At 40.6% G+C, this 24,604-nt stretch overlaps 1 protein-coding gene across 1 annotated transcript in view; it reads right to left on the minus strand.

The window, feature by feature from the left end:
- Nucleotides 1-24,604, minus strand: part of cntnap3 (contactin associated protein family member 3) — a gene marked incomplete at its 5' end in the record, with an annotated part of 133,493 nt that overhangs the window by 2,729 nt on the left and 106,160 nt on the right. The window contains 5 exons of the mRNA XM_084057561.1: nucleotides 1,318-1,536; nucleotides 4,613-4,700; nucleotides 10,532-10,665; nucleotides 13,652-13,876; nucleotides 17,264-17,503. Of these exons, the coding sequence (XP_083913687.1) occupies nucleotides 1,318-1,536; nucleotides 4,613-4,700; nucleotides 10,532-10,665; nucleotides 13,652-13,876; nucleotides 17,264-17,503 (906 nt within the window). The remainder of the gene's footprint in view (nucleotides 1-1,317; nucleotides 1,537-4,612; nucleotides 4,701-10,531; nucleotides 10,666-13,651; nucleotides 13,877-17,263; nucleotides 17,504-24,604) is intronic.

Genomic DNA, 24,604 nt, shown 5'->3' on the forward strand with positions numbered 1-24,604 from the left:
ACAGACAGAGATGGAAAGATAAAGGGAAGGAGTAGAGGGGATAAGAAATACAAGTTAGGAGATATAGAGGGCATAAAACAATAAAAAAAGAGATACAACATAGAGCATAGAGAGTTCCACGAGAAAAGAAAGGAGAAAACACAAGATGGAAACAACGGAGAGCATAAGTCGAATAAAGACGAGAGACATTAACATAAAGTTAGTTACAGCGCAGAAAGGAGGGATTCAGTGATAGGATCACAACTCCATCAAACAGCAGAGACAGGGCCCATTGAATACCACAGCTCATCTCCAGAGGACTTCAGCATAGCAACATTAAGCAGCGTGAGGAGACGGACCACTGAGGCAGAGACGCACCAGTGGGAGCTCCCCACTCTCCAGTGCAAATTAATTAGCTCAATCTGTCACACTGTCATCTCAATGTGTAACGAGGAGGAGGGTGTCCGTACTTAATGAGCCTGTCATGAAGTTGGAGGAGTGGCTCTCTCAGAGTAGAATAGCACAGAGAAGTACTACAGTATAAGAGGAAGTAATGTTCTAGCTATCGGGCACAAAACTTGTAACTCCACTTTATATGCTTTTTCGCCCCAAAACATTAATGCTGGTCATCCTTTAACCACATAAGCCCCTTTTGTATACTTCGTCGTATAACATTGTTGGGCAAAAGTAGCGAAAATAACCGATCTACAACTCACAATGCATTGCATCGCTAAAAGTACAAGGTTTCCATCTAGGGTTGGGCGACATGTAATCAATATCATGATTATTTCAAACTCTTGCCACGATTGTGCTTAATGAACACTTATAAAAAGTGAAAATAGCAGATCAACAAGCTAACAACGCAGTGCAACACGTTGTGAGCTTGTAAAGGTCTTTGTGTCGATTCACTGATATAAAAAAATATATATATATATATACATTATATGTATATATATACATACAATATATATAAACCTTGATCCTTCAGATTTCGATTGGCCAACAGTTATTGGTTCTAAATGTTTTGATATATTTTCGGTTAATTGCCCAGCCCTATTTCCACCCGTCAGCGACGATGTCCTGTAATATAGATTATCATCCTGGACATAAAAAAAAGTATAGTCACTTTGCAAGCTGACTTATTTCTCAAATTTACTGTGACATATATACATCTATAATAATCAGTGGAAGTTAGATGCAGAGAGAAACTGTCAGTATCATGGTCAGTGTCATGTCAGCATCATGTCCAGTATCATGTCAGTATCATGTCAGTATCATGACAGTATCATGGTCAGTATCATGGACCTAACGTCTCACCCTGAACCCTCTGTCTTTTACCTGATAGATGGTGTGTGTTCTCCGCTGTGTAGGGATTGGCTGGGGCAGAGGAACCACAGCTGGACTGGGCCAATGGGCCTGTGATGATGACAGGGCTGGTGTCTGGGTGAAGCAGGGCTGCTTTCAGTGGACTGATGGAGTTGAAGAGGACCACAGACAGACAGCCTGTAAAATGTAGAGAGGCAAGCCTGGCCTGCTCTGGATCCAGCTCACCAGACTCTGAAGATACACACGCACGCACGCACGCACGCACGCACCCACGCACGCACGCACGCACGCACGCACGCACCCACCCACACCCCCACACACACGCACACAGAGATGCATCAAACTCATTTCATCAACATTGTCTACAGAAGAGAAGGGAAAAGGGAAAACCCTAACCTCAGAGAAAGAGATAGTGAGAGCGTTAGGGAGATGGAGAAAGATGGACAGAGTGGTGAAGAGAGAGAGAGATGGAGAGGGAGATAGGGAGGGGGTGAGAGAGAGATGGAGAAAGGGGGTGGCAGTGGCTCAGGCGGTAAAGTGGCCACTTATGAATCGGAAAGATTCCTGGTTCGATCCCCAGTATTGTTGTCCAGCACCTGTACAATTATATTTTTTTGGATGTGCATGCTTCCCTCTGGACTTGATCCCCAGCTCCCTCTTGAGCAAGACACTTAACCCCTAACTGCTCCAGATGAGCTGCTTGGTCCTTTACATGGTGTGCACATTGTAAACGCTTTGGATAAAGGCACTCCAGGCGCCATTTAGCATTTTAGAGAGAGAGATGGTGAGAAATAGATTGTGAGACAGAGAGGAGATAGGGAGGTAGGAAGAGAGCGGTACAGAGAGTGGAAGAGAGAGAGCCTATTTTAACCATGCAATAATCCGGCCAATGCTGGCCAGCTGGACACACTGATTGGCACGTTGCGAATCGACGCAATAATCCTGGCAAAGATGATAACATTCACCCAGCGAGAGAGTGAGAGAGAGTTTACTTACTAATTGATGGAGATAGACATGCAGACAGACGGACGGACTGGACAGACGGACGGACGGACGGACGGACGGACGGATAAACAGACAGACAGAGGGGGCACAGAAAGAGAAAGCAAGAGTGACTGACTGACAGAGATAAGAAAACAGACAGACAGATGAGAGCTAATGTGCTCATTAATTATCCATTTACTATACATGCCTTGTTAGCAACAAGGTGTCATTAATTCAGTCAGTAATCATTACATTATGTTTGACAGGCTTTAGTACTGTAACAACAAACTGCCCGGTTATGTTAAGAGAACACAGGTGCAGGCCAACTATAGAATCGCTATTAATTCAGCCTGCAGTTACCACCCAATTCGTGTCCTGCTATCCTTTCACTTTACAGGGTGAGATCCATTCACTGCATAACTCTGCTAAAGATTTACCAGTTACCTTTGATGGTCTTGCAGAGGTGGCAGTAGACTGACTGACTGCTATTGATTTAACATTCAGTTTTTACTCTTAGACAGCAAAAAAAGACAAATGTAACTTCATGCCTTTCCCTTCAATAAAATACATGGACAGTACATTATTTTATTGTGTGTTAACATTTGACAAAAACTACTCAATAGGCTTCAAATTGTACAGAATGCTGCTGCTAGACCTTTAACAAAAAACAGGAGAAGAGAACATTACTCATGTTTTTAACTTCCCTGCACTGGTTGATCTGTTTTAGGATTTTACTGATTACTTTTAAGACACTTCATCACCGGGCTCCTACAGTAATTACATGTATTAACCCCTTACAAGCTAGTGCACAGCCTGAACTCCACAGGCAGAAACCTGGTTGTTCTTGAGTCAAGGCTGGGGGGTGGGGGGCTCCTCGCCGATCCACGTGCAGAGTCTAAGTCGTTGGCCCCATTTTTGGGCATGCCAATTGGCGGTTCTGGACAACCGGATCTTCATATACGCCTACTGTATACGTATGGGAGCATAGGTTGAACCACCTATCCGACAGACTCAACGCTCTCTCTCTCTCTCTCTCTCTCTCTCTCTCTCTCTCTCTCTCTGTGTGTGTGTGTGTGTGTGTGTTTCTCCAAGTCCTAGGTCCATTAGCCAGACTAATGGTGACAGTGCTAGCAGGAAGCCAGTAGCAGAGGGTCTTCTTCTTTCCTGTTGTTTCTCTGATCTTGGTATGACTCTGCCTTGTCTGGCTTGACAGAATAGTTACCTGGCCACATACTAACATGAGACTGTCTGCACTACACCATATTACATGTATATGTAGCCTATCTCACATTGGACATGACGTTAGTTAGCTTATAGTAAGTGCCAGTGTGCACTGACTTTGCTGTGGAAGGAGCATGGACCAACTCAGGAACTCATGTCAAACGTTGACAGACATCATCTGCCAAACACATGCAGTTGCAGAGGGTGTGGCAGAATTCACGGCTGTTTATCCGATAATGATTTGAAGTCATATCACTCAGCCCTAGGCCAATCCCAATATGAGCATGATATTGAATGTTGCAGGCACATTTTCAGAATGCATTACAACGCACATTATGTCATTGAATACTGCACTGAATTATTGCACTCCAAACTGTAAAAATGTACAGAAGAGATCAAAAACGTGCAGAAGAGATCGATGGAGCTCAGAGGTCAGATCAATACATACAGTACCTGTATATATAGCAGGTGCTCAATATCAGCAGCAGTGTTAATGTACTAAAGGGTGCTGACTGCAACATCTATTCCTTTTAGTTCATTAGCATAAAACCCTGGAAGTCTTTTCTGGGCTCATAAACATCTGAGCTGTTTGAAGTGGTCCAGTTCACTTTCTCAGCAAGGTCGTCATCAGGAATGCAAACATTACTCAATGTTTTAAGAAACATATGTAAAGTATTGGTGCACAGTTCCAAACTACTGCTGTTAGTGCATGCACAAAGCCAACATTCACCCTGACATGTCATGCCGTGATATACGTAGGTTTAAAATGTACACAGTGAAACATAATGACTACTTGCACTGGAAATGTCCCTTTCATTTAACACTAAAAGGTTTTTATGTCTCAGCTTGGTGCTAAAGTACTCTTTTGTAGATCATTTGGATAGAGCTCATCTTGATGTTAAAAGCAGTAGCCTACATGCATTTCTTTTGCCTTCCATACGCCATCTGTAAAGACAGAAGCACCTCCTGGGCTCCAGCACCATAACGAATATAAGCTAGTAGAAATCTGATTGAGAGATAAGGCCAAACATCTCACTGCAGTTGTTCAAAGGAATCTGGCTGAGTGCACTCTGCCCACTCACCATGCACTCGACCCACTCACCATGCACTCTGCCAAGATCCAGGGACTTGATAGCATTGAATTCGCCATCAAATGTCAGATTGAAGTCTTCTCTGGTGTTCTGGTCGACCTGAAATAATGAACAGTGACAGTAACAGGCAGTAAAGAAGTTTTACAATCATTATAAATATAATTGAATATAAGGTGGCTTATCTTGTCCACGAGACTTGGAAATTGCCCAAAGCAAGCACTTCTACCTTAACCTATTGATAAAATACAAACCCCAAGGCATGTGCTCTTAAAGCTCTCTGATGCTCTTTGAGAAGAACTAATGAACTTGATGAAATACAGCGAGAAATACAGACAGGGAGCGTTTCTGTTTTATTGAACTATGCGTCATCTTGGATTTTATGCTTATTTATTTTTCTTAAGTCATAATTTTCTTATTTTAGACCTCAAATTTCCCTGATTTGGTCTATGGTATCAAATGCAATCATTTTACAAAAGTGGTTGATATTTTGGATATTCATCCACTAAGATTTGTTTTTGTGCTCAGGGAAATATTTTGTCTTCAAGACAGTAGCTCATAAGCAAGTACAATGGGTACAAATTCGGTGTTGTGGTCAGACCAAACATTTAATGGCATGTTAAAGAATTTAATGTTTATGTCTAGTAGTGTAATGTCTGTAACTAACACTGATTGCGTTGCGAGGCGTTGTGAGGCTTGCATATCTGTTATTTTCACAATATGTATCTGTGGAACTGAGTCAAACTAAATGTAATGCCTCAACTCCTACATTCCAAGTGTTCCCAGTTCAAATATGATTATTTTGGGGGTCACAGCCTGGAAAGGTTGAGAACCACTGATGTAGATGCCTGGTCTCTAGACATCTAGACCATACCTGCCCTTAAGGGGCAACGTTTACAGTTACAGTATAGTCCCATAACATGGAGGGACTGGATTGCGCTAGAATTGCAACTGTAGTTGGTTGACAAACAGCAGCTGATTTAATAGGATACGGTTCTACAGATGTTATGCTATTTCACGGCTGCTCAGCTAATACTATTTGAATGATGTCTGTATTCATGTTTATTGAGTGGTTATAGCATGTTTTCTTTGTTCTCATATTGTACAATCCTACTGTATTTACATTCCTAACAATCTATCGATAGTTTGTTGTTCAGTATAAAATATTTTGGATGTGTATTTTTATTCAGTGGTAACAGGACATACAGTACTGTACCTACATTAAACAATACCTGCATAACACAACTCAGTCTCTACACTAATGACAAGATTTTCATTTGGCCAGGATGGAGTTCTCTAATGGAGTGTATTTTTAATGAGGGTTACTCTGCAGGGAGACAGCTGCATGAGAGCAGTTAGTTAAAGAGAGAGGAGAGAGCGTTAAAACCTCCGCTAATGCTTTCATCTATGCTAAATGGGATTCAGCACTGATGCTTAAAAAGGCTTTTCGGTTTTGAACACTACTGTGTTGTTCAGTACACCTAGAGTAAGATTTAGACCTTTTTAGTCCATACATTGTTAGCATGGTCTCTCCATATATCCATGGTTACCATCCATTTCTTTATACATTCTGTATCCATAAGTTTCCTAGGGCGTTGTGGGCATCACTTCCTGTCGATTTGATCAGGTATCAGGGATCAAATCGACAGGAAGTGATGCCCACAACACCCTAGGAAACTTGTGGATAAAGTGTTCCAGGATCCTACTTTCCATTGACTTGTTATTCCTGTTGATGTCGAGGGCTTTGGTTAAAAGGCTGAATACATGGGCACCCTGGTGGCTCATCTGGTTAGAGTTCATACCACATCAATAAAGCTATATAGTCCTTCCCGCAGCAAGCCCTGGTTCGAATCTGACCCAAGGCTCTTTGCTGCATGTCATCCCCCCTCTCTCATCCACCTTTCCTGTCTCTCTGATCACTGCCTGCATTCAAAATAAAGCAGACATGCCATAAAAAAAGCACTATAAAGACTGAATACTGGTGGTTACAGGGGGAATCCTGTAGCAGGCTGATGTCTGAAGCCTCTGGACTCCTGTGAGGTGTGTCTGTCCTACAAAGTGTAAACGTTCTAAAATGAGGTGTCAGAGTGAAATATAGCTCTACTCCCAACAGTCTTCCTGGAGTATTTGTCCCTCCAGTGTGTGAAGATGAGAAAAGTCCCTTCCTGAATACTGGTGCTGAGCCTGAGTCCATCCTCCAAGGGGCAAATAATGTTGGGAGACTGACAGCTGATTAAGTCACAGCTTATGTCTACTGAAAAAATAAAGAATTTGTGTCAAAGTGAAATATAGTATAGTTCCTAAAACCAACAGTCTTTGTCTTCCGAGAATCTATGACCTCCTATGAGTGTGTCAGAAGACACTTGTTTTGGTAAACAGTAAAATCCTCAGTGTTCATGTATATACTGTAATACACCAGATGGGCTTAATGGTCCATTTGGTTACATGTGTACATTTAGAGTTAAATTAACACTCAGTATTTGTATGTGTTCCTATATGTCCTCAAGTGAGTAAACAGTGAGTTTAGGGGAGAAGAGGAGAAAGCCTTGAAGGTACACGCTGGAAACTGAACAGCCTCTCAGAGATAAGAATAGAAACACAGGGGACACAAAGCGTTGGTAGCCCCACAAGATTTGGCAGTCATTTATCAGCTTAATGGGATTGGATATGACATGGTCCTATCTGAGACTAGCATTTTTTATAAAACTAGATGTTCGGGCAGCTACGCGGCCCTCACACCTACAGTACGTCACACTGCCGATCTGACAAATATGTCTGAGTCATTGTGTCGGGAGCTTTGTCAGAGTATCCGTTGTACCCGCCTGTCTGCGTCCCTTTTGTGCCCATATATGGAGATGTCTGTTTCTGTCTGTCAACATGTGTCCTGCAGTTCGCTGTCAAAACAGCCCAAAAAACTCATCTGTCTGGAGGCCAAAAGAGGAGCCAGTACCAGTTTCCCTGTAGACAGACGAACTGTCTGGTTGCTACTATATATGTCTATGAAATTAATTCAAGGACCCCAACGGAAACAAGTCTGCAAGGACCTTTTTGGTCGGACCTTTTAGACAAAAGTATTATACGTAAATGTAACTGTGTTGTTTTACATTATTTTGCCTAATAAACATTTCAATCAATCAATCAATCCTTTTATGCCCATAAAGAGTCAGAAAGAATCCGCCCGCCGTCCGCCCGCCGGCCCACCCGCCCTCTCTTCAGCCAATTATAATATGGGATGGTATACAGTGAATGGGAATGGATGACTTTGTTGTTTCTTTTTTTTGCTGACAAAATGGAGTGCCCCAACATATATTATAGTGATGTATAGCTTACAGTCCATAACAGATCCTGCATTAACACTGTTTCTATCTGAGTGTCGATGCATGTCAGCAAGAATACAAACAGTTTTTTTACTTGGTGATTAAGAGTATGTAGACTGATTCCTATAGTGAACTATAATTATGTTATTGACTGCTATCCACCAGGAGTCAGGAGATAACATGGTGTAAATGCTGATGGTTTCACCTCATCATCTGAGACTGTGCTGTCTTGGATGAACACCCACGTAGAAATCCAATTTACAAGTTACAGGAAAAACAGGGGGGGAGGTTCAGTGAGAATGGTGAGGTGAGACCGTGAGGAGTTTGCAGAGGTGGAAGAGGTACAAAGATTTTTACTTAACCACATGAACCCTGTACCTATTATGGGCATTTCATAACGGGCGAACATTCGGCGAAAACAGCAAGAAGCTAATGAATCCTAATAAAGAATAAAGAATATATACTTCTTTGACCAGGGTCCCGCAGGAGTCTAAACTTGGTCCCCTCCTTTTTTTCTCTCTACACCAAATATCTTTTATCTCAACAACCTTTTTTTGATGTACCTGGTATACAGAAAGAAATTGGGAGACGTTCATTTAAGTTTAAAGGGTCTACACCATGAATTTTAACTTTTTTTAAATTTTTGTGTGTTTTTGGTCTCCCCCGCCTCTCTTCTGTTCCAACAAATACCCGACTTCGAGCATGCAGGCTTTCATAGGCTATCTGTGTTTTTTATGTAAATTGGTCTGAAAACAGTCCGTCAGATTTGTTCCCCCACCCTACGTCACGTCTGGGAACAATTCCTCCCGTTTTTCAGTTCCAACCAAACATTTTTTTTTAAATTTTTAAATTTTTTTTTTTTTTTTTTTTTTTACTTTTTCCACACAGAACCAGGACATAACATGCATACAAACTGGCTCAATAGCGCCCCGTGCCAAACAGGACAATGTGGTATTGCAGGTGAAAGTGCTTTATAAGCCAGAGAGAAGTTAGTTGGAATGAGTATATCTGAGGCTTGATTTAGGCTCAAACCTTTTGAAAAACGTTTGAGGGACATAAACAATATGATATCAAATATTATTATTATTTTTTAAATTCATGGTGTAGCTCCTTTAAAGCACCTTCTGACTGGAACAATTTACCTATTGCAATTAGATCAATTATTTCATTTCCTGTTTTCAAAATGTCTTTGCTTGATTCGCTCAAATCTAACTGTTTGATTTTTGTTCTTTATAATTGATTGTATTTACATTATTTCTATCTCATTTATTTATTTTCAGTTTTTAGATGACATGTGTAACAGATGTAGAATGGTCTGGGGTGGTGTGAGAGCCCTCATGTGTATGTTTTGTTGTTGTTGTTGAATGTTATGTGATTGCTTTTTGTCATTGTTTGTATGTTGTGCCTGAGGACCCCCTGGAAGACGAGATGATGCATCTCAAGGGGTTTATCCTCCAATAAAATAAAAACAAAATCTTCAGTATAGACTCCTGGGTGACCCCAGTCAACAATCTAGGGTTTAAGAATAAGTAAAAGTAGCAATACCACAAGGTAGAAATAATTTGTTGTTGAAATAATTGTTAGTAAAAGTCCAAAAGTATTGGGTAGTTTAAAGTTAATAAACACAGTTTCTGAAAACGTTGTTGTTGCTTTCCAAGTAACATTGGTGCTACAGGACCCTGCAGCATTCGTTTTGGAGCGGTACCTCTGTGGTTTTGTTTTGAACTGAATTCTGGGAATCGTGGTTGTAACAGACAACGGAGGTACCAGAGGTGTCACCAAAGAGACTACAATATGACTTTAAGTCCTGTACTAGGTAATTTCCACTACTTTGAGCTGGGTTATAGTTAGGAAGCTTCAACCCTGTTTGGGTAAGGGGTTGTAATCATAATACTGACACATGGGGGTGGAAAAAGACATAATGGGGTTTCATTTGGGAATGCTGCTAATTAAACAGTACATCAAGTGACTAGAAACAAGCACGAAGAGGCAATATCTCACACGTTTCATTCCAGGCCGTTTGCTGACCATTTTAGGCCATCAGGGAACAGGACCCAGGCGAGTATTTCATCTGAAGTTCGTTGAGAATTAAGAAGTCATGCAAGGTGCAGGAAATGAGCTAGATGAAGTTCACAACATATTTCATCTGTGGGTTAGTGTTCATAAAATGGAGATATGGCAGGACTGCATCCAGGTAGTATTAACATGCCTCATATTTTATCTAACATATTATGATTTAGAAGGATTTAGAAGGATTTAGAAGAGATATCGTCAGGACATCTCATATTTCATCCTGGGTATGTAACTCTGAGTGTCTCTACTGAGTCTAGGACAGAAACCGCAGTAGATTGCTAACATCTACATAGACAAAGACAGTCTGTAGAAAAGACAGAGCTGGTTCTGGCTTTGGAATTGCTGAGATATTGAACACACACACACACACACACACACACACACACACACACACACACACACACACACACACACACACACACACACACACACACACACACACACACACACACACACACACACACACACAGTAACTACAGTGTACATTATTGTGTGCATTATTGTGTGTACATACAAGTGTATGTGCGTGTATCTGTGTGTTACCTGGACGGAGACAGTGTCTGCCAGCCTCCTGATGGTGAGTGTGTGCAGCTGTCCGTTGGCCAGGTTCCTAGCTCTGCTTCTCAGCACCTCAGCATCTCTACTGGAGTCCAGCTTGTATATCACCTCCAGCTTATCTTCACACACAGCACAGCACAACATGTCAAAAAGACAGTATAACTAAACTTACATTACATGACATGCAAATGAGGGCAAGTTGCAAACGAAAAGTAATAATGTGTAATGTAGTTATTAATTTGGATCATTCATTCATTCATTCACTCATTCATTCATTTAATGTAGCTTTAGTAATGCATTTTTGTCAGGTGTCACAAATAAGGATGATTCTAATCCCCCTGAAGGGGTTTATTTCTCAATAATGACCCGCCCTCCATTAATTATACCACTTATTACACGGCTACTTAATAAAGAAATTAATAAATTGACCCAAAAGTAACAAAACGGATTTCATTGCTTACGGTAATGAAAGTAGTCCATTAATTTATGCCAGGTTCATCCAGTGCAATGCGTCACCTCGAAAATAACGGGAAGTGTTATAAAATAGAAACAATAATCGGTTACTGCATTGTCTATTTCTCGCTTCAAATGTTTTCAAAAACATTCTTGTAAGCAATGTTTAGCTGAAATAAATAACATTGACAATGACATTGTGTGTTTGTTTACATGGCTGCCATGTTGGATACAGCACAAAATCAAGCAACGCAGGTTGAGCAGATGTCATTATTAAAAAATAACACACCGCTGAATTCAGAGATTGACCAATCAGAATCAAGCATTCAACCAAGCCGTGTAATAAAAGTAATTAATGTACCCTCCCACATGATACGTCTTAGCCAATCAGAATTGGCCTTAGCTGGCTTGTTATGTTTCAGTGCTATTGTATAACAAATATTATCATATCTAATCACCATTCAGTAAAACATTTCAACTTAATCATTTTCAGTTTTTTTGCGCCATTTGATCAGGGAAAATGCACTGCAAACTTTGCAATACAAAGTTTAAATAATTTTACGCAAAATACCTTTGTCCTCTATACAAAAGTCACACAATCATTGCAATTTGAAATTGTATTCAAATACAATAACAAAATAATATTGTCTATCCCTTCAGCTAGTGTTTCACAAAGCATTTACCTTTAAATGGATAACATTGAATCCATAAACACATGATGATGGCACAATGCAAAATCTAATACATTTTCTTCATTTTATAATAACGTGTCATTAAATGCAGGTTAATACATTCCTTGTGATTTTGACAGACATTGTGGACTTTTTTCCTCCAAAAACACCTACTGTAATTATTTTACACGGCATTACCACTTCAATCGCAAGTGTAATACTTAAGCCCACACATTAACATGTCATTATTATGACTTGCTGAACTTCTACCTTTCTGACAAAGCCACACACATACAAAAGATATAGGGGATCATTATTTCATCCAAGAGCATAATTATGCCTTGCATATAATGCATAAAATAGAGAAGCCATCTTGGGGCATTCAAGCTCTCTCTTTGACTACTTGATCACCATGGCAACTCTAATACCATGCTGTCCATCAAGGTTCTGTGAATCATTAAGACCAGGTTATAAGCTTGGTCTCTTTACTGCTAATAGAAGTGGAATGCTGCCTCAATTTGGTTTATTGCCTTGCATTTGTCCTTTCAGAGTCAATTACCCTTCTTATTGCTCTTGAAGCTGAACTCAAAAGAAAGTTATTGGACACTGAAGAAGATAGGTTTATAAGCTACCCTTAGCCTAGCATGTACTCAGCAAAGCATTTACAAGTGCTGTCAGCACTTGGTGATACGACTGAGTTTAATGGCTGTAATTGTCATTTCAGAACCGAAATTACCCTTCTTCCTGCTCTTGAGTAAAGAGACGGAGTGTTTATAAAACACATACATTCTGTGTTTTCTTCATTATTATACTGACTTGTCGCCCACGGATTGCCAGCTAAAGTCTTCTCTTGAGGTCTTTGCGACACTTCTGAGTTGAATGATTATAAGGTACAATTTAACCTTTGTCGTTTGAAAGTTGTGTTACTTTTCTTCTGTTTTCGTAGCTGAGAAGTTCATTATACATTTAAAAGTAGCAGAGAGTTTCAGGATTTAGAACATTGGTTTAGAACAGTGGTTCTCAAAAATAGCAGATATACAAGCTCGTCAGCACTTTGTGCCACGCTCCGAGCTAGTACATCTGCTATTTTCTTTAAATCTTCTCTTCTGGGGGTCCCTGGCACAAAACATTTTCAGATGGGAGTCCGCGGTTATTGGGGGTCCTTGACAGAAAAAAAGTTTGAGAACTACCGATTTAAAAGGCATTTGTCGAATCAGCCTCAGGTCTTAATGGGTTAAAGATAGAAAAACATAATTCTCTACTACTTAATGGTCAGTTATTTAATTTCTGATCTTCAGGTGTGCAATTTTTATATTCTTCTTGTCCCCTTGGGCCATGTTCATAACCTGCTCTACCTGAAACGCACTGTGTAAAGGTAAAACCCAAATACAATCTTGGAGATACAAGGCCTTCACACAACAGAAGCAGTTTTCTTTCAGGAAATGACTTTATTCTCAGACAATAGATAATAAATAGGCTGGCTGCAGCAGAGGATGACGATAATAACCTGACATCCTAATCCTAATTAATCCTAAACGATCTGGTAGAACTGCACAACAGAAGAGAGTTGAGGAGAGGAGAGGAGAGGAGAGGAGCGGGGAGGAGAGGAGGGGAGGGGAGTGGAGGGGAGGGGAGGGGAGGGGAGGGGAGGGGAGGGGAGGGGAGGGGGGGGGGGGGGACTGATAAGATCTATCAAAGAGATAAAAAGTGGAGAATAAGAGGATGGGAGAAGACAAGCAACAAACTGGGGAAGGTCATACGAGGAGGATGATAAGTGTATAAGAAGTTCTCTCAACAAGATACTTCCCCTCAACAACGAAAAACAACAAAATAGAAGAGAGGAGATTGGAGGAGAGGAGAGCAGAAGGAGGAGACAAGAAAAACAAAGAACTGGGTGAGGTAAGAAGAGAAAAGAGGTTTCAACGAGAATCTTGAACAAGCTTGAACACCGCCAAATTAACATCTTCACTTGAGCCCTCACCATGTTTGTTGATGAGCAGGGCCAGATATTCTCTGTAGAATGAGCTGACATAGAGGAGCAGGACAGGAGCTTGGCTCGTCCTGAAGCTCAGGGAGATGTTTTCTCCTCTCAAGATGGTGTCAGAGTAGATGGAGGAGGGCAGGGTGCTGCTGTTTCTGCTCAACACATAGGGCTCCCTGAAGGTGTAACTGACCGACGTTGTATCCTTGAAGCTGGCTGATTCCTCTAGAGAGAGGAGAACAAGAACAAAGGTGTTATTTTGTTACCCATCGTGTGCTTTTCAGCACAGAGGCACGCACTCACAGACAAAAACGTTACCACACAAAGGGAAACATTTAAATGTACAAGTGCTGTGCAAGCAAGTAATGTTTCATGGATGTTGTTGTCTAATGACAAATGTGATATACCCGGCATGTGCCAGTGTACGTGAATGGCCATGTGACATACATTTTCAGGTAGTATGAACAGCGATTACAACTGATAAGGTGCTAAAACTAAAAACAGAGATGAAACATCTCAGTGTAGATGTAGCCCCAGACTTTAAAAACCTATAGAGTAGGCATGTGAAAACCCTTGTCAGCATCCGGTCAGCTGTTTACACCAATAGAAGTAAATTAGAGAGAGAAAACATTAATAGATTGTCTGAGGAGTGCAAGTATCAACTAGAGAAAGTTCTCCTCGGAGCACAGGTCTCCGCCAGGTCAGGTAGGTTATTGTGGCCTCCTGGTGGTGCTATAACAGGCCAATGTTAAAAGTGTGGCATTTGTTCCTCAACATAGTGTGAATGTGCGTGCAAAGTTTGACCGCAATCGGACGCTGCGTTCAAGGTTTGGGGCATTTTGTTCAAAATAAGCCACTACTGCAAACTTTAGATGCAAATCTTAGCCAATCAGGATGGAATATGAAAAAGCAAACAGATCGGTCTTGATCACATGACTATAGAGATCATGTGTACCGATTTGTGTGAAATTTGGATAAAATCGGAAGGAGTAATATAAAAAAAATGTTTTACATAAGTTTGACTCCTGGTGGCGCTATAAAAGGCAAATATGAAAAATGCAGGGCAAAGGTTTTTCGTTTTTCCTTGACCTCTAGGGATTGTGCATACAACGTTTTACACAGATCGTGAAGTTATAGGTAAAAACACGAATCGGCCTGTTATAGCGCCACCATGGGGCTGATTTGAACATTTTCAAGTGGCATTTCTTCCTCGGTATAGTGGGAATATGCGTGCACAATTTCACGGAAATTGCATGCTGTGTTCATGATTTGAAGCATTTTGTTCAAAACAGAGCACTCCTGTAAACTTTGGAAGACATTTTTTAGCCAATCAGGATGGAATATGAAACATCTGAAAGACTTTTGGTTTAATGACTATAGAGATACTGTGTACCGATTTTGCGTGATATTTGGACAAAATCTGTAGGAGTACTGTCAAAAAAATAGTTTTGCGGCCTCCTGGTAGCGCTATAACAGGCCCTTGAGAAAGATTTGGGGCAGAGGTTCTGCTCTGGCATCCAGGGAGTGTGTGTGCACAGTTTTGCTGCGATCAAGCCAGCGGTGCCGGAGATTAGCTGTCCACAGACCGAGTAGGCGACGGATGGACGGATGGATGGACAGGGTGCATAACATACTCTCGCTATGCCTTTCGGCCTGGCGGAGACAAAAATAGGTGGTCTTGGGATCCTTTCTTTTCTTTCTTTTTCCTTTATTTCCAAGGACTTATAGAATGAAATTGTAAGACCAAAAAGAATTTGAGAGAAATTAGACTTTGTGCTTTGCACTCAGCAAGTCAAAATAACAAGGTTGGTGTCTGACACCAACCTTGTAATTTCTCTAAGCTGTCACTTGTTATATGCCCTGAGTTGAAGTGCGTAGTAGGGACTAAGCCCCTTTATTAAAGGTTTTTTAATTCTTGCAAAGCAGAGTGCCTTGGTATTTTAGGGTTTTTATTTATTGATCACAAAGCAAAGCAAAGCACAAGTCTAACTTTGCTCTCTCTTTTTTTTTGGTCTTAAAAGAAGCAAATTAGACTTTGTCTCAGACGTAAAATTGAATAGGAGTATGAGGAATGGGTTATGTATAATGTTGATGCGGCCAGAGACCTCTGGAGAAAGGGAGGCAGCAGATGTAAAGCCATTAAAAGTGGAGTTCATTATCTCATTCTGAGCCTTTTAAATCAGCTGCGTCACAGATGCTTTTTATACAGTTTTGTTAATTGTATCACTTGAGTTGATTATTGAGTGTTTATCCTTTGTGAACAATACAATTTAACATACTTTTATTGAGGGAGTGTTTGCACTGCCTAATTACTGTAATTGTCAGTAATGTGTATATAAGTTCTCATCTCTGGCATCTGGAAACTAAGCAACCTTTTCATTACACAATTGATTTCTCATCAATCTCATTTACAGTTCCTATATTTCCTGCATTTAAAATTACATTTCCATCAAACTCATCTTTGGGTGATTCGTGAAATACATCACGAAATCCCATTCCAGCACCTGCCTCGGTGGCGTGCCAATCTATGGACTGATAACGTGAAGATCGGCTATTTTCCCCATTAATACTTTACCTTCATAGCGGCCCATATTTTACATCAATTTCCCATCGATGCACTTTCTGAGAAAGTTCTCAACATGTCACATCACAGCTTGTAGATCTGTGTTTTTTCTATTTTTGAAAATGTTTAACTATAAATGCTCAACTCCTTTGGACATGCAGTATAGTGGGTTTATTAATTATCAATCTGGGAACCCATTCGGTAAAACAAAAGGAAAATAAATCTCTTTGTTTTTACCAAATGGGGGCACCACCTCCTCCCGGGTGCTTCTGTGTTTATTCCTACTAACAACACTACTGTACATGTTTAGGGCAGTGGTGCTGACAGGTCTTGAAAGATTAATTAATAATGAATAGCTTTTTAATAGTTGCATAGTTATGAATATAGCACACCCGTGAAAATGAATACAATGTATTTACATAATCTTCACACTGCATCAGTTAGATAATCAACTTCCCCTGGAGCTGAAAGATATGTAGTCTCAATTAACTGTTCAATGCCTAATTAGCCAACCAGACAAGACAAAGCCATCACAACAGCAGCTTATGAGTAAAAGGGACTTCATTTCAGCGTGTACAGTTATGAGATCGGCTCCAATACTTTAGAGTGTCATTAATACAAGAACCAAGGCTTGATGTTAAGGGAATCGCAAATCAGAGAGCCAGAGCCATGTGATGACTTATTTGAACATATTTTCTTCACAAAGTATACATCTTCACCGTCTATTGATGATAGAAGATTGTTCACGCTGAATAATGTGAAGACTCACTGACAGACACTTTCAGACAGACAATGATTCATTCTGAATGCAAAAATATTACTGTAAGTATGTACTGTAAGTGAATGCAACTGCTCACCAAGTAGTATGGAAAACCAGCCGTACCAGGAGTCCTTGGTATGAGGACCAGCTGTCTATACCTCCATGTATGTCTGTGTATCCATCCATCCAAGTCTCTGTGTGTGTGTGTATGTGTGTGTGTGTGTGTGTGTGTGTGTGTGTGTGTGTGTGTGTGTGTGTGTGTGTGTGTGTGTGTGTGTGTGTGTAGTACCCGTGTGGCAGAAGGCTCCAGTGTAGGCTGACAGGCTGCAGTCACAGGAGAAACCACTGGACTTCTCCACACAGCGGCCCTGGTTCAGACAGAGTGACCCGTAGGTGCTACAGTGTCCCGGGCAGCCGAGCCGAACCCCAGGGGTGATCCTGGCTCTCTCCTCCAGATCCAGGGTCACGCCGTTCAGCTGCAGCGAGCGGATACAGCCCCGAAAACCCTTTTGCCTGGATGCTGTACCTCCTGAAAACAAATGGACGCGCGCACACACACACACACACACACACACACACACACACACACACACACACACACACACACACACACACACACACACACACACACACACACACACACACACACACACACACACATGCACACACACAGTTGTTCTTTCAATTCAGACTTCCCCTTGTACTGTAGTCCTTTTGACACTGCTGACCCTTACTGGTTCGTTCATTAGGAAATAAGAATGTGTCTACTCTCTCTGATACACGAGAAGTCACCAGCCGCTTCTTTTCACCTGATAGTGAGGAGTTTCACCGGGAGGGATTAACACAGTGGTGGAGCATGGTATACAACCTAGTTCTCCCTGCTGAACAGGCCCCCTGAACAACCTGTATGAGTCACTAGTGCAGCAACAGAGGTCCCACCCTGCTTCCGTCCTTTGAATTGTGGAACGCCCGGTCACCTGCGCCGCAGTGGCGCAACCCTGCACCACCCAAGCCATTTAGACTTCATTGCTATGCATGAAAGCTGAGAGGGAGATGGTGAAGGAGAGGAGAGGAGAGCATAGGGGAGCATAGAGGAGCATAAAGAACATTTGTTATTGGAAGCTAGTGTCTGATCATTGCTTTCGGGGATTGTGAATAGGATTCTTTTTTACATTTTCCACATTTTTATATTTCCTATTTATTGTCAAATAAACCATGGGAGTGGCAGACGATGTGACAGAAACTTCAACACAGCACATGAGCAGCACTAAAACACTAGATGCAAGGAGCTCTGCAACACACGCATGCACGTGCACACATGCACAGATAATGTATCGTTTCACACTATTTTACGTATTCACAAATCCCTCTCTCTGTTTCAGTAATTGTGTACACTGTTGTTTTTACTCGTCTTGTCTCTGTTGGACACAGCATGGTTAACACATCACACACCAACACACTCTTTTCACTCCCTCAACGTTTCACTGGGTGCTTTGTCTGTGCCCTTTTCTTCTCCCTCATCTGCCTGTCATCTATAGAGGAGCCATGCGTCGCCCCTGTATCCCCAGCACGTCTTTGTCAACAGTATGGTTTTTCTTTTCTTCTAAGAACATGACAGGGTGATGAAACATAGATGAAACACAAAGTTGTAGCAGGGAAATTACTTCCAGGGAGACTTTTATTAGCCATCTCTCTGCACACATCCTGAGTGTTAATTTAACCATGATAGTTTGTACAATCTAGGAGGTAAATTAACACTAAGGATTCAACTGTGTGGCTCAGCACCATGTGCAGTAGTCTGTCTGTCTGTCTGTCTGTCTGTCTGTCTGAAAGTCTACTGTATGTTGGCTGTCTTCCCGTCTCTCTGCATATAATCAAAACAACCCCTGATATTAATGGAAAGCAATATTATAAATTATATTATAATAAAGCTATCAAATGAATATTTCATATGCGATATAATGCATTTGACGTCAAGTTTTACATAATTGATAATTGAATAATGAAATTGATAATAAGGATATGTGACATTGAGATGAGCGAGCATCAAAGCAAACATGTACGTATACATGGTGTGATGACAGTACTGCATGGCTGTGCATTTTCTGACGCTGAACACAGAGCCAGTGGATAAGTCATATCTTCACTGTACACAAAAGTGAAAGCACACAATAGCAAAACAACCATAGTAAACTAAGGCTTAATACAAGGCAATGCAACAGCTTGAGAAACCATGCAATACAATTTGTTTTTGTATTTTATTGCATGCCCTCTCAATTGCTTCGGTATGGACATTCAACAACCATAAATGGCAATAAAATAAATTGAACTTGGGTAACGCTATGGTTTATAAATCCACGCAAGGCTGTAATATGGGTTATTAATCCAAACAATGGAATACAACATCTTATGAATCTGTACAAAGCTCATAAACATAGTGTACATAGTAATATGGTTTATGAATCCATACAAGCCATTACTAAGGCTCACCAATCCAAACAATCGGGTACAATGCCCGAATTTTTAAAAGGTTCATAAATACAGTGTACATTGTATGGTTTATAAATGAATACAAGCCAATATTATGGCTACATAATCAAACTATACAAAATACATATTCGCACACAGGAATATACTGTCGCTTGTTTACGCCTTGTATGACAATATTGTGGCTTATATTAATGCAGAAAAGCATGCATAATCCTCTTCATTCCTCGTGGAACATAAGGCTGAATTTCCCCAAAGTTAGGTTTGCTGTTTTCAGCTCACAGTTCTTCAACTGGTTAATTTTGGCCTCTTTTGTTTCCTCTTTCCAGGTAGAGAGAGGGAAGGGTGCACTTTTACAATGGTCCATTCTGAGGGCACGTCCAAGCCATTGGAAACATCAATGTTTAGTTTGAAAATGGCTCAACAACATCATAGAGAACACCCTGAAGGCAGAGGCAAGTGCTAAAACAATCGAGGTGAGTATGCTACAAGGTTTAAGGAAATCAGTTCATGGAAGAATAGCTTAGTAAAACAAAACAGAGTGAGACAGAGGAGAGTCAGGCTGTGTGCGCTGTGTGTGCGCTGTGTGTGCGTGCGTGCGTGCGTGCGTGCACTCTATGGGGCATCCAAGATAAGACCTCTTTGGTCAGGCAGCAGTAAACTGTATTCACTTCAACTAGATTGAATGTATGGCTGGTGCACAGGACCAGGTTTAATTATGTTAAATGTGATTGCACTCCTTTATACATGCCCGTCATGTTACTAGTGATGTTGTAGCATTGAACTCTACCATTTTCAATAAACACATCCTTTCCAATAATGCTGTAAGTGAGTGAAACAAGAATCCACCTGTGTGACTGGTAATTGGAAGCAATTCCAAGAAACACTTCTCAGTGGTCTCATAATCACAGTAAGCTGGTGTGATTGATGCCGTCCGAATCCACTATTTCAAGGATTATGCTGATTTGAAATATTATTACATCGAATCTATTAGAGTTATTACGGTAACCACCTCGCTGCACAACATATCCGATCTGAAGTCAGTGACCAATCAATAACACATTCATCAAATAGGCTGTGCTCAACAATTTGTCTGTGAATTTATGTCTGAGTCATTTTTGTTCTATCCTATAGTTAGTATCCTAAATGAAGCATTGATCTTTCTGACACGCATCGCTTTGAGTAGCCATTACATACTGTATATGTCAGATTCTAAAGAAGAATAAATACCTGAAGACAAGGCAAGTCCAAATGAAGCAGCACGCATGGTTAGCAGAGAGAGAAAGAGAGAGAGAGAGAGAGAGAGAGAGAGAGAGAGAGAGAGAGAGAGAGAGAGAGAGAGAGAGAGACCTCAGCGGTGACTTATTTGCAATTTAATAACTCCATAACAACGACAACAGTAAACTTTGTGGACACTACTCAGCTGGTTCATTGATATCTGCACGGGACCTTGTCTAGATGTAATTTATTCCAGTGGGTTGGCTCGAGTCTACTCTAGGGCCTGTGGTTTTAGAATTTGTAGCATTTGTTGTTTCATTTAATGGAAATGTAGATTTAACCACCCGGATTCAAACTTGGGGCTTCCATGTGTGAAACCAAACATCTAAAGAGGAGTCCCCCCATTGGCCAAGGGAGATATTAGGCTTCTGGTTTTCAGGCAGGACTGCTCTGCTACACAGACTATTATTCTATTGTCCTGATAAGCCTGAGGTAAATACAAAACAGGCCAATCCTGCTCACATATGGAAAAAGTCTGACAGTCATTTCCTGCTGGCGATTGAGAAAGGATTATTGGCTGAACATGTGCAGCCAATCAATATTCACCTCAATCTCCCTCCTTCCGCTGCAACTGTCCAATGTCATTGTTGTCTGCTGGGTGATTTTCCCTCCAAAATGTGTGTTTACTGATATGACATGACACCCATAATATTTGCAGGGGGAAAAAAGCCTGGTACAGTAATACCAAATGGATTTTCACCCAGCAGCTTTACAGACCGAGCACTGGGTTAAATACACTATTATAGGCTGTAGAACTGATATAATTAATATGAGGTGGTTCATGTTTGGTGACTGCTGACTAGTTGACTGTCCATCTTTCTACCTGTCTAACCGCCTGAATTCAAACCCGAGTCAAACACACTTTGGCCAAGGGAGAAATGAGGCTTCTAGTGGAACTACTCTGCTACACCTGGCTAAGTGGCTATCACCATGACTAACTAACAGTTCCCCATCCCATTATCCACATTTGATTTGCACTTGTATGCTTAAATGTAGGCACTTACAGTAACGTGTGCATTAATGTGCTTAGGGTAAGTGGGCAAGCAGGCGTGTAGCATTTCTCAATGAAAACGAATCAGTGTGGTTGATGTGCACTAAGCTAAGACCACACATGGGGATCTGTATTTAGTTAAATATATGAGCCAATACACAATGTGACCTTGTTGAAGACATCTTGTTGAAGACAAGCTTTTGTTTACATATGGGGGGAAATGCTACCATCGCGATGGTATAGTTCATACAGTATACAGTATATTATTATAAAATATGGCAAGCATAGATTTTTCATAGCATGTCCATTCCTTTAGCAGGGTAACCAGCTATGGATCCATACTAGATCTGACAGTGACCTTGAGAATAGTACATTTTCAGTGCTTGCTACTTAGGCTAGCACACCTATATCAAACTAACACATGATTAGTTTAATCTGCAGCTAAATAGGTTTGATGACTATTATTATTATACATTTTTTGTTCCAATTTGTTCAATTAATTGTCACTATTGAACAAAATAATCATCTCTAAATAACGATAAACTTAAATATAAATAAACCATCATACAAACTGAAATCAGGACATTACTATTCTAAATGTAGTTTAAAAATAAATGATCATTGTATAACACTATCAATTTAGCAATTCATTAAAATATTAAATTCAATATATTTTAAGCGACAATAAATAATAAATTAAGAAAGAAAGAAAGAAGCCTTCCATGTCCAAATTATCAATAGCTGTGTGCATCTGCTATGCTACTGTAGGTCTGTAAATTATAAAGTGTGAGTGTGCCAATACTGATCAGAAATGACAACATATTGTTCTCTGAGTCCAACCCACCATTGTTCACAGAATTACAACCTGACAGTGGCATTTTCCTCCATTTTGGAACACTATTGTCCTCACACTACAGATGCAATCTTTTAGTCTCAAGAGTTTAAATGCGACAACCTCCCATTCTTCAGAGATGACAGCATTTGAAATCCCAGCGAAGTCAAAAGAAATCCATTCCAACCTTCTCTCTCTCTCTCTCTGACACACATGTAAATTTAGCTTTAAAAATCTGGGAAATATGTTTAACTGAATCGTGGAGTTAGATGACTTGAACATTTTTGAGTTATTTTTTTGGGTGTGGCTGAAATCAGACACACTGCGGTCTTAATGTAACCTACTCCAATATAATTGCAGTGCTGTCATCAAAACATGATTTCAGTTTCTAATAATACCTCTGTATGCCGTTTACACAAGACGCAGAAGCGGTAACTTGCTGCACTGTCTGCTTGCTATCGCAAGCAGAGAGCCAACAGCATCAAAAATAATAAATACTGGCATCTGCTTTGAGATGGCTCAAATGGCAAGGAAGACGGAAGGGGAACACTACACTACCTCCTTGAAAATTATATTACACAGAATTTCTGTGTTGAGAAATATTAAATATATAATTAAACTCAACAGTGAGAAAAATGCTCTCAATGCAGACTCAATAATAACAAGGATGTGAAAAAGAAAAAAGAAAAAAATATTGTGGTTAAATGTTGAGTAATGAGAAAATAATTGTTATATTGTATCTTTAGACATGGTCTGCATCTGGAAATATTCATATGCAATTGTTGGGGGTACAAAAACATAGTTATTCAACAAATCTGTGTTTTGTAGTACAATGCCTATGTTTTACTTTGGCGACCAGGTTGATGATGGATAGAGGGAGGGATTCCCTTTTGTTTCCCATGTGGGAGGCAGAGGTTTGAATCCTGGGTGAATCCCCCATATTGTCTAAGGGAGCTACATGTATTAGTCTTGCGGTCGATAGGCAGGACTGCTCTGCTACAAAATCAAGTCACACCTATTTTTACAAACCATTCCCACACGCCAGGGCATGTCCATTCAAACATTTGAATTCTCCATTGTCCCGATAAACCTGCGGTAAATACTAAACAGGCCTATCCCGCTTTCATGGAAAAAAGGCTGACAGTCATTTCCTGGTGGCTATTGTAAAAGGATTATTGGCTAAAAATATTCAGCCAATAATTCACCTCAATCACACCCTGCCACTGCCACTGTCCAATCTCATTGTTGTCTGTTGGGTGATTTTCCCTTCAAAATGTGTGTTTACTGATATGAAATGACACCCATAATTTGCTGAATGAAGAAAGCCTGTTGATACAGAATGGATTTTTAATTTTAGTTTTCCACAGACAGAGAAAAGTTAAATATGCAGTTGTGCAAGGCTGCAGCGTTGATTAGATTAACATAGGAGGAGTGTATTCATGAAATGCACGCATGCACGCATGCAAACATGAACGCACACACACCAATACACGTAGGTTCCTTACTATCATGATCTGATGTGTGGTGATTTATTGAGTCTGAATATTCTTCTGTGTCCAGAAAACATCAACTCATACAGTCGTATTGAAGTTAAAATGAGCAGAGAATTAAGCAGGACTGCAGTAGCGGTGAAGTTTATGTGAAGGGCACAGATTTTCATCAGCAGCTGTCAGGAGTAGACTTGTAGCTGAAATAATGAACAACTGATGGCATGGCGACTTTGTGATTTTACCTAAAGATAATTTCAAGAGATTTGCAAAAGAACACATCAGCGTACCTCAGTGTGATTCAGCTTACTGACTTGCATGGTATGCAAAGGATGTACATGTATTACACATGGACACGCGGATGCACACATTTTGACATTTATATGCATGCACATACAGTGCAGTATCACCACACATCTACACGCACGCACGCACGCACGCACGCGCACACACACACACACACACACACACACACACACACACACACACAAACAAACAAACCCCTACACACACACACACACACACACACACACACACAGATACCCCTACACTCAC

The sequence above is a fragment of the Gymnoscopelus microlampas genome (genome assembly GCF_963454915.1).
Source record: "Gymnoscopelus microlampas genome assembly, chromosome: 5".
In the NCBI taxonomy this organism is placed as follows: Eukaryota; Metazoa; Chordata; class Actinopteri; order Myctophiformes; family Myctophidae; genus Gymnoscopelus; species Gymnoscopelus microlampas.